Source organism: Bidens hawaiensis, unplaced genomic scaffold (genome assembly GCF_021521415.1).
Source record: "Bidens hawaiensis isolate Kalapana, Puna unplaced genomic scaffold, B.hawaiensis_p1.1 tig00009444_1, whole genome shotgun sequence".
Taxonomy (NCBI): Eukaryota; Viridiplantae; Streptophyta; class Magnoliopsida; order Asterales; family Asteraceae; genus Bidens; species Bidens hawaiensis.
The window spans coordinates 75,848-88,054 of record NW_027491699.1 but is presented as its reverse complement, the minus strand read 5'-3'; the positions used below and the strand labels follow the sequence as shown (position 1 = coordinate 88,054).

General features: G+C 34.3%; 2 protein-coding genes across 2 annotated transcripts; both read left to right on the top strand.

The window, feature by feature from the left end:
* The first annotated feature begins 4,307 nt into the window (after positions 1 to 4,307).
* On the top strand, positions 4,308 to 5,317 carry LOC143532372 (non-specific lipid-transfer protein 1-like). Its single transcript, XM_077027440.1, has 2 exons — positions 4,308 to 4,727; positions 5,086 to 5,317. The coding sequence occupies exons 1-2, from the start codon at positions 4,378 to 4,380 to the stop codon at positions 5,093 to 5,095; spliced, it is 360 nt and encodes a 119-aa protein (XP_076883555.1). The 5' UTR covers positions 4,308 to 4,377; the 3' UTR covers positions 5,096 to 5,317.
* A 2,622-nt stretch (positions 5,318 to 7,939) lies between these two features.
* LOC143532371 (non-specific lipid-transfer protein 1-like) lies at positions 7,940 to 8,944 on the top strand. The gene is made up of 2 exons (XM_077027438.1): positions 7,940 to 8,354; positions 8,713 to 8,944. The coding sequence occupies exons 1-2, from the start codon at positions 8,005 to 8,007 to the stop codon at positions 8,720 to 8,722; spliced, it is 360 nt and encodes a 119-aa protein (XP_076883553.1). The 5' UTR covers positions 7,940 to 8,004; the 3' UTR covers positions 8,723 to 8,944.
* Positions 8,945 to 12,207: the final 3,263 nt, after the last annotated feature.

Genomic DNA, 12,207 nt, shown 5'->3' with positions numbered 1-12,207 from the left:
AAGCTCGAATAGTCGAATTCTTATCATTCAAAACTTAGAACTTATGTAAAGTTATAAGCAAAGAATTTTAAAGGCATGAAACAAATTCTTTTGCAATTATATAATTTTATAAATAAATATGTAACTGTGTGCAGTTGCCATAGACATAATTTAAATTGAATAATAAATACAAGTTGGGCCTAGTCTTTGCAACTTAAAGATGGGTGCAAAGAACCACAAAGTCTTGGCCACCTAAGTCTTTAATTTTCTTAAATGTTAGTGGTCATAGAGTCATATGATACAGTTTAGAAGCAAAGTCACGTTTAGTTACAACGATAGGGAGAGAATTGAACCACTCACGTACGTATAGCGCCTAGGAAGATGCTAGCGAGTCGTACATGGTCACTGTATTTTTGTTTTTTTCTTTAATACTTTTCTAATGCAAGTCTTTTTTAATAATAATAATAATAATAATTCTGTTACTATTGACAAATACTACCTCTATTATGATTATGATTATTCTTTTTATTGTTATTATTATATTAATATCATTATTATTATAATTGTAATGTGTTTGCTCATTAATATTTTATACTTTGCTATATGCTGGATTTACAAAACTTACTAATTAAAATGGGCTTGAATTCACACATGTTCAGCTGTCCACAATCAATGGCCGGTTAACGGTCAACACAACGAACTACTTTTATTTTTGAACAATTAAGTGATATTCTAAAGAGATTGAAACTTTGACTTCATATTTCACATTTTAACCACCTCATAACCTGACAACGAACTACCTTTATCAATATCCAAAATAGCAAGATTTTTTTTATTTCTATAGTTTATACCAAACTAATCCCTTATTGAAAATTTATCAAATTAATACACGCTTTTAGATTTAGTTTCGACAAGCAATCACCTAACGATCTTCGACTTTTGATTACGTCTAGAAGAGCATCTCATATATAAAAAAATTTTGAGTCGTATATAAAAATATCCGAAATCCGTATAAGTTTATGAGTCATATCTTCATTATTTTCTTTTAGTTTTATATTTCATAACTTAAAGTTATGAAATATTTAATCAATGTATAATTAATAAATTATATCCTATATATATTGTATAGAAATATTTATATTATATATAACTGAAGAGGAAACAGTTTGGAAAGTTAATAACATAGAAACATAAACACAAACTGTATAGTTTTTTTCCCCTTTACATAGTGAAGCTTAACAAAAAAAATTAATAAACTAATAAATACATATAAAAAAACTTAATTCCACAAAATTACAAAATCTGGTTGACTTCAAGTCAACTTGAAATCACTAACATCAATTTCCAAACCCCAACAAACCACTAATCACGTAAAGTTAAGACCAAACTCTAATATGATGAAACAATTGAATAATTGCTTAACAAAAAACATTACAGTTAATAACATGAAAGTTGAAGAAGTGATTTACAATATATTTTTCCCTAATTTTAATAAAACACTTAAACGATTGCATTCAATAAAAGATACTGTTTATGTGACACAGAAGGCAAATGGCCAACAAGTTGCGACACTAGCTCTTATTGGATAGCAAAACTAAGTCGTTTGAAAACAGAATTCACAGTTTGAGGGGTCTGCTTTACATGACTCGTCTGACACGACTAAGTAGCTCCACAACCTCAGCAACTAGAAAAACAAAAGCATCAAATGCGAATGATATAAACACGTGTTGGTTGTCAAGACACACCTTATCTTATTTTAATTATATTTTATATCCGCATGTATTTCATACATTTATTAAACTTTTTAGTAAACCCCTCAAACAAATGCATGTAGTGATCAAGTATTCGTGTATCACTTAGTTATAAGGCTATGTGCTCTCTACACCATTATTTTTACCATTCGTCATGTCAACGTCATCTTAATTTTTCCTCTATCATACAACCCCACCACTCACGAATGTCCCTTCCTGATATATATCCCATGGCCTAAACGTATTTATAAATGTATAAAACATATGGAAAAGGAAAATTATTATTTTCTGATTTTCTCTTACTTGTAATTAACTTTCAATATAGTTTCTGATTTTAATAAAAATATGATTGTAAATATCCATAGCAAAATAATATATCAAAAACAAAATAAGGAAAGTAACAAAGTTTCAATAATTGTAAAAATCCAAGATCTTTCTACATAGTCTTCTATATAAACCCCACTGAAGAAACGTGGATCGGCTCACTGGTAGACGATCAACTTTCCTCGGGTATGAGTGTGCTATATCACCGATGGTTCTCCGGAGTATGAATTCTTCCACCTACAAAATGAGCAGCACCGTGAACTTACCCCTCAGAAAGGGACAGAGGGGTCCTCTTTGGGGTAACCCTCCGGCGTACAAAGTGAGCTTGGAACTTCTCCAATAGCTCTTCGAACCCATCGATTTGTCCAGTCGGCAAGCTTTCGAACCAGACACGCGCCGCGCCCGTGAGGCAGCGAGCAAACATGTGACACCATGTTAGCATCGTCCAGCTTTCTAGGTTTCCAGGGTTGTAAAAACCTTGTAAGAAATCGTCTGGATCTGTTGTGCCATCGTACTTGCCCAACCCACTTGGCATCTTGGTTTTGTGTTGAATGGGAGCCTTCGCGATGCGCTCAGTGAATTTTGAATGCTTCACCAAGATGGCTGGCCTGTATGGTGTGGTTACGTTCACTTGCCCTCTCGCTGGTGGGTTGTACGGTGTGTATAGATCCATATCGGCTTTGGCTCCAGGCGCCATGTTCATGTGTGCGCGGAGCTGTGAGCCTCCTGCATGAGTATCTCGCGTCTTCCTCATGCTGTGCACTTCTTCATCACTAAAATCAGCATGTTCGGTGTGAACAGAGTGACCATCTTCCGGCGCGCGCGCCCTTTTTGTTGTTCCCTGAATGGTTTGCTTATCAAATGCGAGCCTTTGTGTTAAGTCGGCTAACTTTTTGTGTTTGACCAGCTCATTGTACTTGTCCATTAAACGCCGTTGTTCGTTTATGAGCCATTCTTTAGGGTCATTGGTTTCAACTTCTGGACCCATTGGTCCTTTTTGTTTTGCACCAGTCAGATTCTGGAACGTGAGATCGTCTGGAGGAGTTTCAGTCTGGCTATGAGGTGTTGTGATGAAGGGATGGTTACTGGTGGTGCGCGCAGTATCACGCGGCGCCCTCAGAAACTGCTGTCCCTCATTAACATCCTCAAGCTCATTATCCTCCAGAACTTGATCGCTGTTTCGAACACCGGAAACCATGGTGAAGTTTTTCAGAGAGAACTGATGAGATTTTGTTGCCGTTGTAACAGGTGATGGCGCCAATGAAGAAACGTGGATCGGCTCACTGGTAGACGATCAACTTTCCTCGGGTATGAGTGTGCTATATCACCGATGGTTCTCCGGAGTATGAATTCTTCCACCTACAAAATGAGCAGCACCGTGAACTTACCCCTCAGAAAGGGACAGAGGGGTCCTCTTTGGGGTAACCCTCCGGTGTGAGAATAAGAGATTGTAGGAGAATAATAATAATCTGAGAGTGAGTAAAGATTTAGAGTGTATTTTCTTGCTTACCTCCCCTTGTAGAGGTGGTGTGGTATTTATAGTGTTAGGATTTTCAATGATTGGGCTCAGGTCCCATTAGGGCCTTTTTGGCCTCTTCCTATTGCTTCGCGCCACGTATCCTTAGGACACCTGGTGCTTTTTCATTGATTATTCTCTGACCAAGGTATTTCACCTGACCCATATGCAATCACGTGGTAGCACATGGGTTTTGCTGAGTTGTCCACCTTTCATTGGCAGCTGTCAACATCAGCATATTCTTTATTCCTTAAAGGATTCCTTCTGGAAGGTTGTCTGATGAGCACAATCAGGGTTGTCCTTATCCTGATTTGGATAAGGACGAGGTTGATTATGTGCATGTGTGATATGCGCCTATCCTGAGGATGCGCGAGGTCTTCTCTTTATTCTCACGCGCAGATGTTTCATGCGCAGATGTTTGATGCGTGAGCATATGTGTACGCGCCACGCGCGGATGCGCCACGCGCAGATGTGATATGCGTGAGCATATATGACGCGTGAGCATATGTGATCTGCGCCACGCGCAGATGTGATATGCGTGAGCATATATGGTGCGTGAGCATATGTGATGCGTGAGCATATGTGATATGCGTGAGCATATGTGATATGCGCCATGCGCATAGGTTTTGGCTTTGTGCCTTCATGACATCTTGATTTCAAGCCTCTTGTCTATATCTTGTGGGTTGACCCGCCCCGCTCGATGTTAAGGCGGGTGCATACCTCTTCACCCACAATCACATGCTTCTGATTGCACATTCAAAGCATTTACCTTCCTATTAACTTCCATCAATTCTCACTTCTAGCAATATGACAACTATGTTTATCAAGATGTCTTGCATGATGGTATTGCTAGTTGTGTTACTAGCAGTGACCGTGCCCGAGACAGAGGCCGTGACATGTGGTCAGGTTGTGGGCTCTGTGGCACCATGCCTTGGGTACCTTAGGAATGGCGGGAATCCGCCGCCAGCTTGTTGTAACGGGCTTAGAGGGCTTAGGAGTCAGGCAAAAACTACCGCTGACCGTAAGACCGTTTGCAATTGTCTGAAGAGTGCTTCGTCGTCTTACCGTGGCGTTAGTGGCAATAATGCGGCTAGTCTCCCTGGAAAATGTGGTATTAACTTGCCCTATAAGATCAGCCCCTCAACAGACTGCAACAGGTATAAATTATGAAATAAATTTATAGCGCGTTACGCTATGTTTGGGACGGATTTTGTTTTGATCGTTAATTTTGCGACCATTTATATGATTTCGGTCGCTAATATGGTCGCTAAATGCACAATAAAATTTGTTGCTTTGTTATTTTTTATTTATATATAATTTACAAAAATAAAATCTTTTTCATAGTTACTAAAATATTATGCTAACGTGAGTTTATTTTATGCAGTAGATGGTACTGATATGATATTTTAATATAAAGTTAAAATTAATTTATTTGTTTTTAGAAAAAAAAAAGTAATGTTACTTAAGAATATTTTAATGTACTAATTCTTATTATTATTAATTTTTGTTTTACAGGATCCAGTGAGGTGGAGTTGTTGAAAATAAAAACAAAAATGTAGCGGTGATGGTTATTATGCCACGTCAATAAAGTCATAGTTCTCCACTTGTGAACTAAGACCAAAAACCAGTTTCTTATTATTTTGGTGTATTTGCAATCTTTGAAATGTTGTAGCATGTGATATTAACGGACTACGTATTTGAGTAATAAATTATGAGAAATAGAGTTCTTTATTTCTCGATTTGTCTAGCCGGTCAGCATACAAATATTATTAACAACTACTGAATACGAAGATGGATACACAAAATTATAAGAAGTGGTGGATCTAGGATTTAATGTGAGTGGACACAAAATTAAATAGAATCAAATACTATAACAAACCATAAAATAAAAAGTAAAGAAAACAAAAAAAGGAAAATCACATCCCACATTGGTGAGGAAAGGAAAGGAGAGGCTTCCGCCTTAATATAAGTAGGAGTGTAAGTTTCTTGTCCCACATCGCTAGATTATAAAACTAGTGAGCTTTTTATAAAAAAAAAAATTCTTATGTTAATGTTCTTATAAGACATATCACATCCAGTGGTCCTAGCGGAGGGTGCGGAGCACCCGAACGCGCACAGGCATGCGGACTGCCAGCTTAAATAAGTGGCTTGTAACCAGAATAAAGAAACGTGTTTTGTAAATTAGAATTTAACTATATAAAACTTATGTCTGTATCAAAAAGTGATTAAATTCCCGGTTTATCATAATAATAATCATGGTGTTTTTATAACTCTGATCATTTTTTCTGAACATTGGTGATAATGTTCGTGTTATCTAACATCACCCTTGATACCAAAGACAAATTGTTATCGTTTCTTTTTTCTGAAAGCTCGAATAGTCGAATTCTTATCATTCAAAACTTAGAACTTATGTAAAGTTATAAGCAAAGAATTTTAAAGGCATGAAACAAATTCTTTTGCAATTATATAATTTTATAAATAAATATGTAACTGTGTGCAGTTGCCATAGACATAATTTAAATTGAATAATAAATACAAGTTGGGCCTAGTCTTTGCAACTTAAAGATGGGTGCAAAGAACCACAAAGTCTTGGCCACCTAAGTCTTTAATTTTCTTAAATGTTAGTGGTCATAGAGTCATATGATACAGTTTAGAAGCAAAGTCACGTTTAGTTACAACGATAGGGAGAGAATTGAACCACTCACGTACGTATAGCGCCTAGGAAGATGCTAGCGAGTCGTACATGGTCACTGTATTTTTGTTTTTTTCTTTAATACTTTTCTAATGCAAGTCTTTTTTAATAATAATAATAATAATTCTGTTACTATTGACAAATACTACCTCTATTATGATTATGATTATTCTTTTTATTGTTATTATTATATTAATATCATTATTATTATAATTGTAATGTGTTTGCTCATTAATATTTTATACTTTGCTATATGCTGGATTTACAAAACTTACTAATTAAAATGGGCTTGAATTCACACATGTTCAGCTGTCCACAATCAATGGCCGGTTAACGGTCAACACAACGAACTACTTTTATTTTTGAACAATTATGTGATATTCTAAAGAGATTGAACTTTGACTTCATATTTCACATTTTAACCACCTCATAACCTGACAACGAACTACCTTTATCAATATCCAAAATAGCAAGATTTTTTTTATTTCTATAGTTTATACCAAACTAATCCCTTATTGAAAATTTATCAAATTAATACACGCTTTTAGATTTAGTTTCGACAAGCAATCACCTAACGATCTTCGACTTTTGATTATATATAACTGAAGAGGAAACTGTTTGGAAAGTTAATAACATAGAAACATAAACACAAACTGTATAGTTTTTTTCCCCTCTACATAGTGAAGCTTAACAAAAAAAATTAATAAACTAATAAATACATATAAAAAAACTTAATTCCACAAAATTACAAAATCTGGTTGACTTCAAGTCAACTTGAAATCACTAACATCAATTTCCAAACCCCAACAACCCACTAATCACGTAAAGTTAAGACCAAACTCTAATATGATGAAACAATTTGAATAATTGCTTAACAAAAAACATTACAGTTAATAACATGAAAGTTGAAGAAGTGATTTACAATATATTTTTCCCTAATTTTAATAAAACACTTAAACGATTGCATTCAATAAAAGATACTGTTTATGTGACACAGAAGGCAAATGGCCAACAAGTTGCGACACTAGCTCTTATTGGATAGCAAAACTAAGTCGTTTGAAAACAGAATTCACAGTTTGAGGGGTCTGCTTTACATGACTCGTCTGACACGACTAAGTAGCTCCACAACCTCAGCAACTAGAAAAACAAAAGCATCAAATGCGAATGATATAAACACGTGTTGGTTGTCAAGACACACCTTATCTTATTTTAATTATATTTTATATCCGCATGTATTTCATACATTTATTAAACTTTTTAGTAAACCCCTCAAACAAATGCATGTAGTGATCAAGTATTCGTGTATCACTTAGTTATAAGGCTATGTGCTCTCTACACCATTATTTTTACCATTCGTCATGTCAACGTCATCTTAATTTTTCCTCTATCATACAACCCCACCACTCACGAATGACCCTTCCTGATATATATCCCATGGCCTAAACGTATTTATAAATGTATAAAACATATGGAAAAGGAAAATTATTATTTTCTGATTTTCTCTTACTTGTAATTAACTTTCAATATAGTTTCTGATTTTAATAAAAATATGATTGTAAATATCCATAGCAAAATAATATATCAAAAACAAAATAAGGAAAGTAACAAAGTTTCAATAATTGTAAAAATCCAAGATCTTTCTACATAGTCTTCTATATAAACCCCACAATCACATGCTTCTGATTGCACATTCAATGCATTTACCTTCCTATTAACTTCCATCAATTCTCACTTCTAGCAATATGACAACTATGTTTATCAAGATGTCTTGCATGATGGTATTGCTAGTTGTGTTACTAGCAGTGACCGTGCCCGAGACAGAGGCCGTGACATGTGGTCAGGTTGTGGGCTCTGTGGCACCATGCCTTGGGTACCTTAGGAATGGCGGGAATCCGCCGCCAGCTTGTTGTAACGGGCTTAGAGGGCTTAGGAGTCAGGCAAAAACTACCGCTGACCGTAAGACCGTTTGCAATTGTCTGAAGAGTGCTTCGTCGTCTTACCGTGGCGTTAGTGGCAATAATGCTGCTAGTCTCCCTGGAAAATGTGGTATTAACTTGCCCTATAAGATCAGCCCCTCAACAGACTGCAACAGGTATAAATTATGAAATAAATTTATAGCGCGTTACGCTATGTTTGCGACGGATTTTGTTTTGATCGTTAATTTTGCGACCATTTATATGAATTCGGTCGCTAATATGGTCGCTAAATGCACAATAAAATTTGTTGCGTTGTTATTTTTTATTTATATATAATTTACAAAAATAAAACCTTTTTCATAGTTACTAAAATATTATGCTAACGTGAGTTTATTTTATGTAGTAGATGGTACTGATATGATATATTAATATAAAGTTAAAATTAATTTATTTGTTTTTAGAAAAAAAAAAGTAATGTTACTTAAGAATATTTTAATGTACTAATTCTTATTATTATTAATTTTTGTTTTACAGGATCCAGTGAGGTGGAGTTGTTGAAAATAAAGACAAAAATGTAGCGGTGATGATTATTATGCCACGTCAATAAAGTCATAGTTCTCCACTTGTGAACTAAGACCAAAAACCAGTTTCTTATTATTTTGGTGTATTTGCAATCTTTGAAATGTTGTAGCATGTGATATTAACGGACTACGTATTTGAGTAATAAATTATGAGAAATAGAGTTCTTTATTTCTCGATTTGTCTAGCCGGTCAGCATACAAATATTATTAACAACTACTGAATACGAAGATGGATACACAAAATTATAAGAAGTGATGGATCTAGGATTTAATGTGAGTGGACACAAAATTAAATAGAATCAAATACTATAACAAACCATAAAATAAAAAGTAAAGAAAACAAAAAAAGGAAAATCACATCCCACATTGGTGGAGTAATGGAAAGGAGAGGCTTCCGCCTTAATATAAGTAGGAGTGTAAGTTTCTTGTCCCATATCGTTAGATTATAAAACTAGTGAGCTTTTTATAAGAAAAAAAATTCCTATGTTAATGTTCTTATAAGACATATCACATCCAGTGGTCTTAGCGGAACGCGCACAGGCATGCGGACTTCCAGCTTAAATAAGTGGCTTGTCACCAGAATAAAGAAACGTGTTTTGTAAATTAGAATTTAACTATATAAAACTTATGTCTGTATCAAAAAGTGATTAAATTCCCGGTTTATCATAATAATAATCATGGTGTTTTTATAACTCTGATCATTTTTTCTGAACATTGGTGATAATGTTCGTGTTATCTAACATCACCCTTGATACCAAAGACAAATTGTTATCGTTTCTTTTTTCTGAAAGCTCGAATAGTCGAATTCTTATCATTCAAAACTTAGAACTTATGTAAAGTTATAAGCAAAGAATTTTAAAGGCATGAAACAAATTCTTTTGCAATTATATAATTTTATAAATAAATATGTAACTGTGTGCAGTTGCCATAGACATAATTTAAATTGAATAATAAATACAAGTTGGGCCTAGTCTTTGCAACTTAAAGATGGGTGCAAAGAACCACAAAGTCTTGGCCACCTAAGTCTTTAATTTTCTTAAATGTTAGTGGTCATAGAGTCATATGATACAGTTTAGAAGCAAAGTCACGTTTAGTTACAACGATAGGGAGAGAATTGAACCACTCACGTACGTATAGCGCCTAGGAAGATGCTAGCGAGTCGTACATGGTCACTGTATTTTTGTTTTTTTCTTTAATACTTTTCTAATGCAAGTCTTTTTTAATAATAATAATAATAATAATAATAATAATAATAATAATTCTGTTACTATTGACAAATACTACCTCTGTTATGATTATGATTATTCTTTTTATTGTTATTATTATATTAATATCATTATTATTATAATTGTAATGTGTTTGCTCATTAATATTTAATACTTTGCTATATGCTGGATTTACAAAACTTACTGATTAAAATGGGCTTGAATTCACACATGTTCACCTGTCCACAATCAATGGCCGGTTAACGGTCAACACAACGAACTACTTTTATTTTTGAACAATTAAGTGATATTCTAAAGAGATTGAAACTTTGACTTCATATTTCACATTTTAACCACCTCATATCCTGACAACGAACTACCTTTATCAATATCCAAAATAGCAAGATTTTTTTTATTTCTATAGTTTATACCAAACTAATCCCTTGTTGAAAATTTATCAAATTAATACACGCTTTTAGATTTAGTTTCGACAAGCAATCACCTAACGATCTTCGACTTTTGATTACGTCTAGAAGAGCATCTCATATATAAAAAAATTTTGAGTCGTATATAAAAATATCCGAAATTCGTATAAGTTTATGAGTCATATCTTCGTTATTTTCTTTTAGTTTTATATTTCATAACTTAAAGTTATGAAATATTTAATCAATGTATAATTAATAAATTATATCCTATATATATTGTATAGAAATATTTATATTATATATAACTGAAGAGGAAACTGTTTGGAAAGTTAATAACATAGAAACATAAACACAAACTGTATAGTTTTTTTCCCCTCTACATAGTGAAGCTTAACAAAAAAAATTAAGAAACTAATAAATACATATAAAAAAACTTAATTCCACAAAATTACAAAATCTGGTTGACTTCAAGTCAACTTGAAATCACTAACATCAATTTCCAAACCCCTACAACCCACTAATCACGTAAAGTTAAGACCAAACTCTAATATGATGAAACAATTTGAATAATTGCTTAACAAAAAACATTACAGTTAATTACATGAAAGTTGAAGAAGTGATTTACAATATATTTTTCCCTAATTTTAATAAAACACTTAAACGATTGCATTCAATAAAAGATACTGTTTATGTGACACAGAAGGCAAATGGCCAACAAGTTGCGACACTAGCTCTTATTGGATAGCAAAACTAAGTCGTTTGAAAACAGAATTCACAGTTTGAGGGGTCTGCTTTACATGACTCGTCTGACACGACTAAGTAGCTCCACAACCTCAGCAACTAGAAAAACAAAAGCATCAAATGCGAATGATATAAACACGTGTTGGTTGTCAAGACACACCTTATCTTATTTTAATTATATTTTATATCCGCATGTATTTCATACATTTATTAAACTTTTTAGTAAACCCCTCAAACAAATGCATGTAGTGATCAAGTATTCGTGTATCACTTAGTTATAAGGCTATGTGTTCTCTACACCATTATTTTTACCATTCGTCATGTCAACGTCATCTTAATTTTTCCTCTATCATACAACCCCACCACTCACGAATGACCCTTCCTGATATATATCCCATGGCCTAAACGTATTTATAAATGTATAAAACATATGGAAAAGGAAAATTATTATTTTCTGATTTTCTCTTACTTGTAATTAACTTTCAATATAGTTTCTGATATTAATAAAAATATGATTGTAAATATCCATAGCAAAATAATATATCAAAAACAAAATAAGGAAAGTAACAAAGTTTCAATAATTGTAAAAATCCAAGATCTTTCTACATAGTCTTCTATATAAACCCCACTGAAGAAACGTGGATCGGCTCACTGGTAGACGATCAACTTTCCTCGGGTATGAGTGTGCTATATCACCGATGGTTCTCCGGAGTATGAATTCTTCCACCTACAAAATGAGCAGCACCGTGAACTTACCTCTCAGAAAGGGACAGAGGGGTCCCCTTTGGGGTAACCCTCCGGTGTACAAAGTGAGCTTGGAACTTCTCCAATAGCTCTTCGAACCCATCGATTTGTCCAGTCGGCAAGCTTTCGAACCAGACACGCGCCGCGCCCGTGAGGCAGCGAGCAAACATGTGACACCATGTTGGCATCGTCCAGCTTTCTAGGTTTCCAGTGTTGTAAAAACCTTGTAAGAAATCGTCTGGATCTGCTGTGCCATCGTACTTGCCAACCCACTTGGCATCTTGGTTTTGTGTTGAATGGGAGCCTTCGCGATGCGCTCAGTGAATTTTGAAT

Excerpts from the sequence above, each read along its gene's own strand:
- LOC143532372 (XM_077027440.1), top strand. The coding sequence starts at position 4,378 with ATGACAACTATGTTTATCAAGATGTCTTGCATGATGGTATTGCTAGTT.
- LOC143532371 (XM_077027438.1), top strand. The coding sequence starts at position 8,005 with ATGACAACTATGTTTATCAAGATGTCTTGCATGATGGTATTGCTAGTT.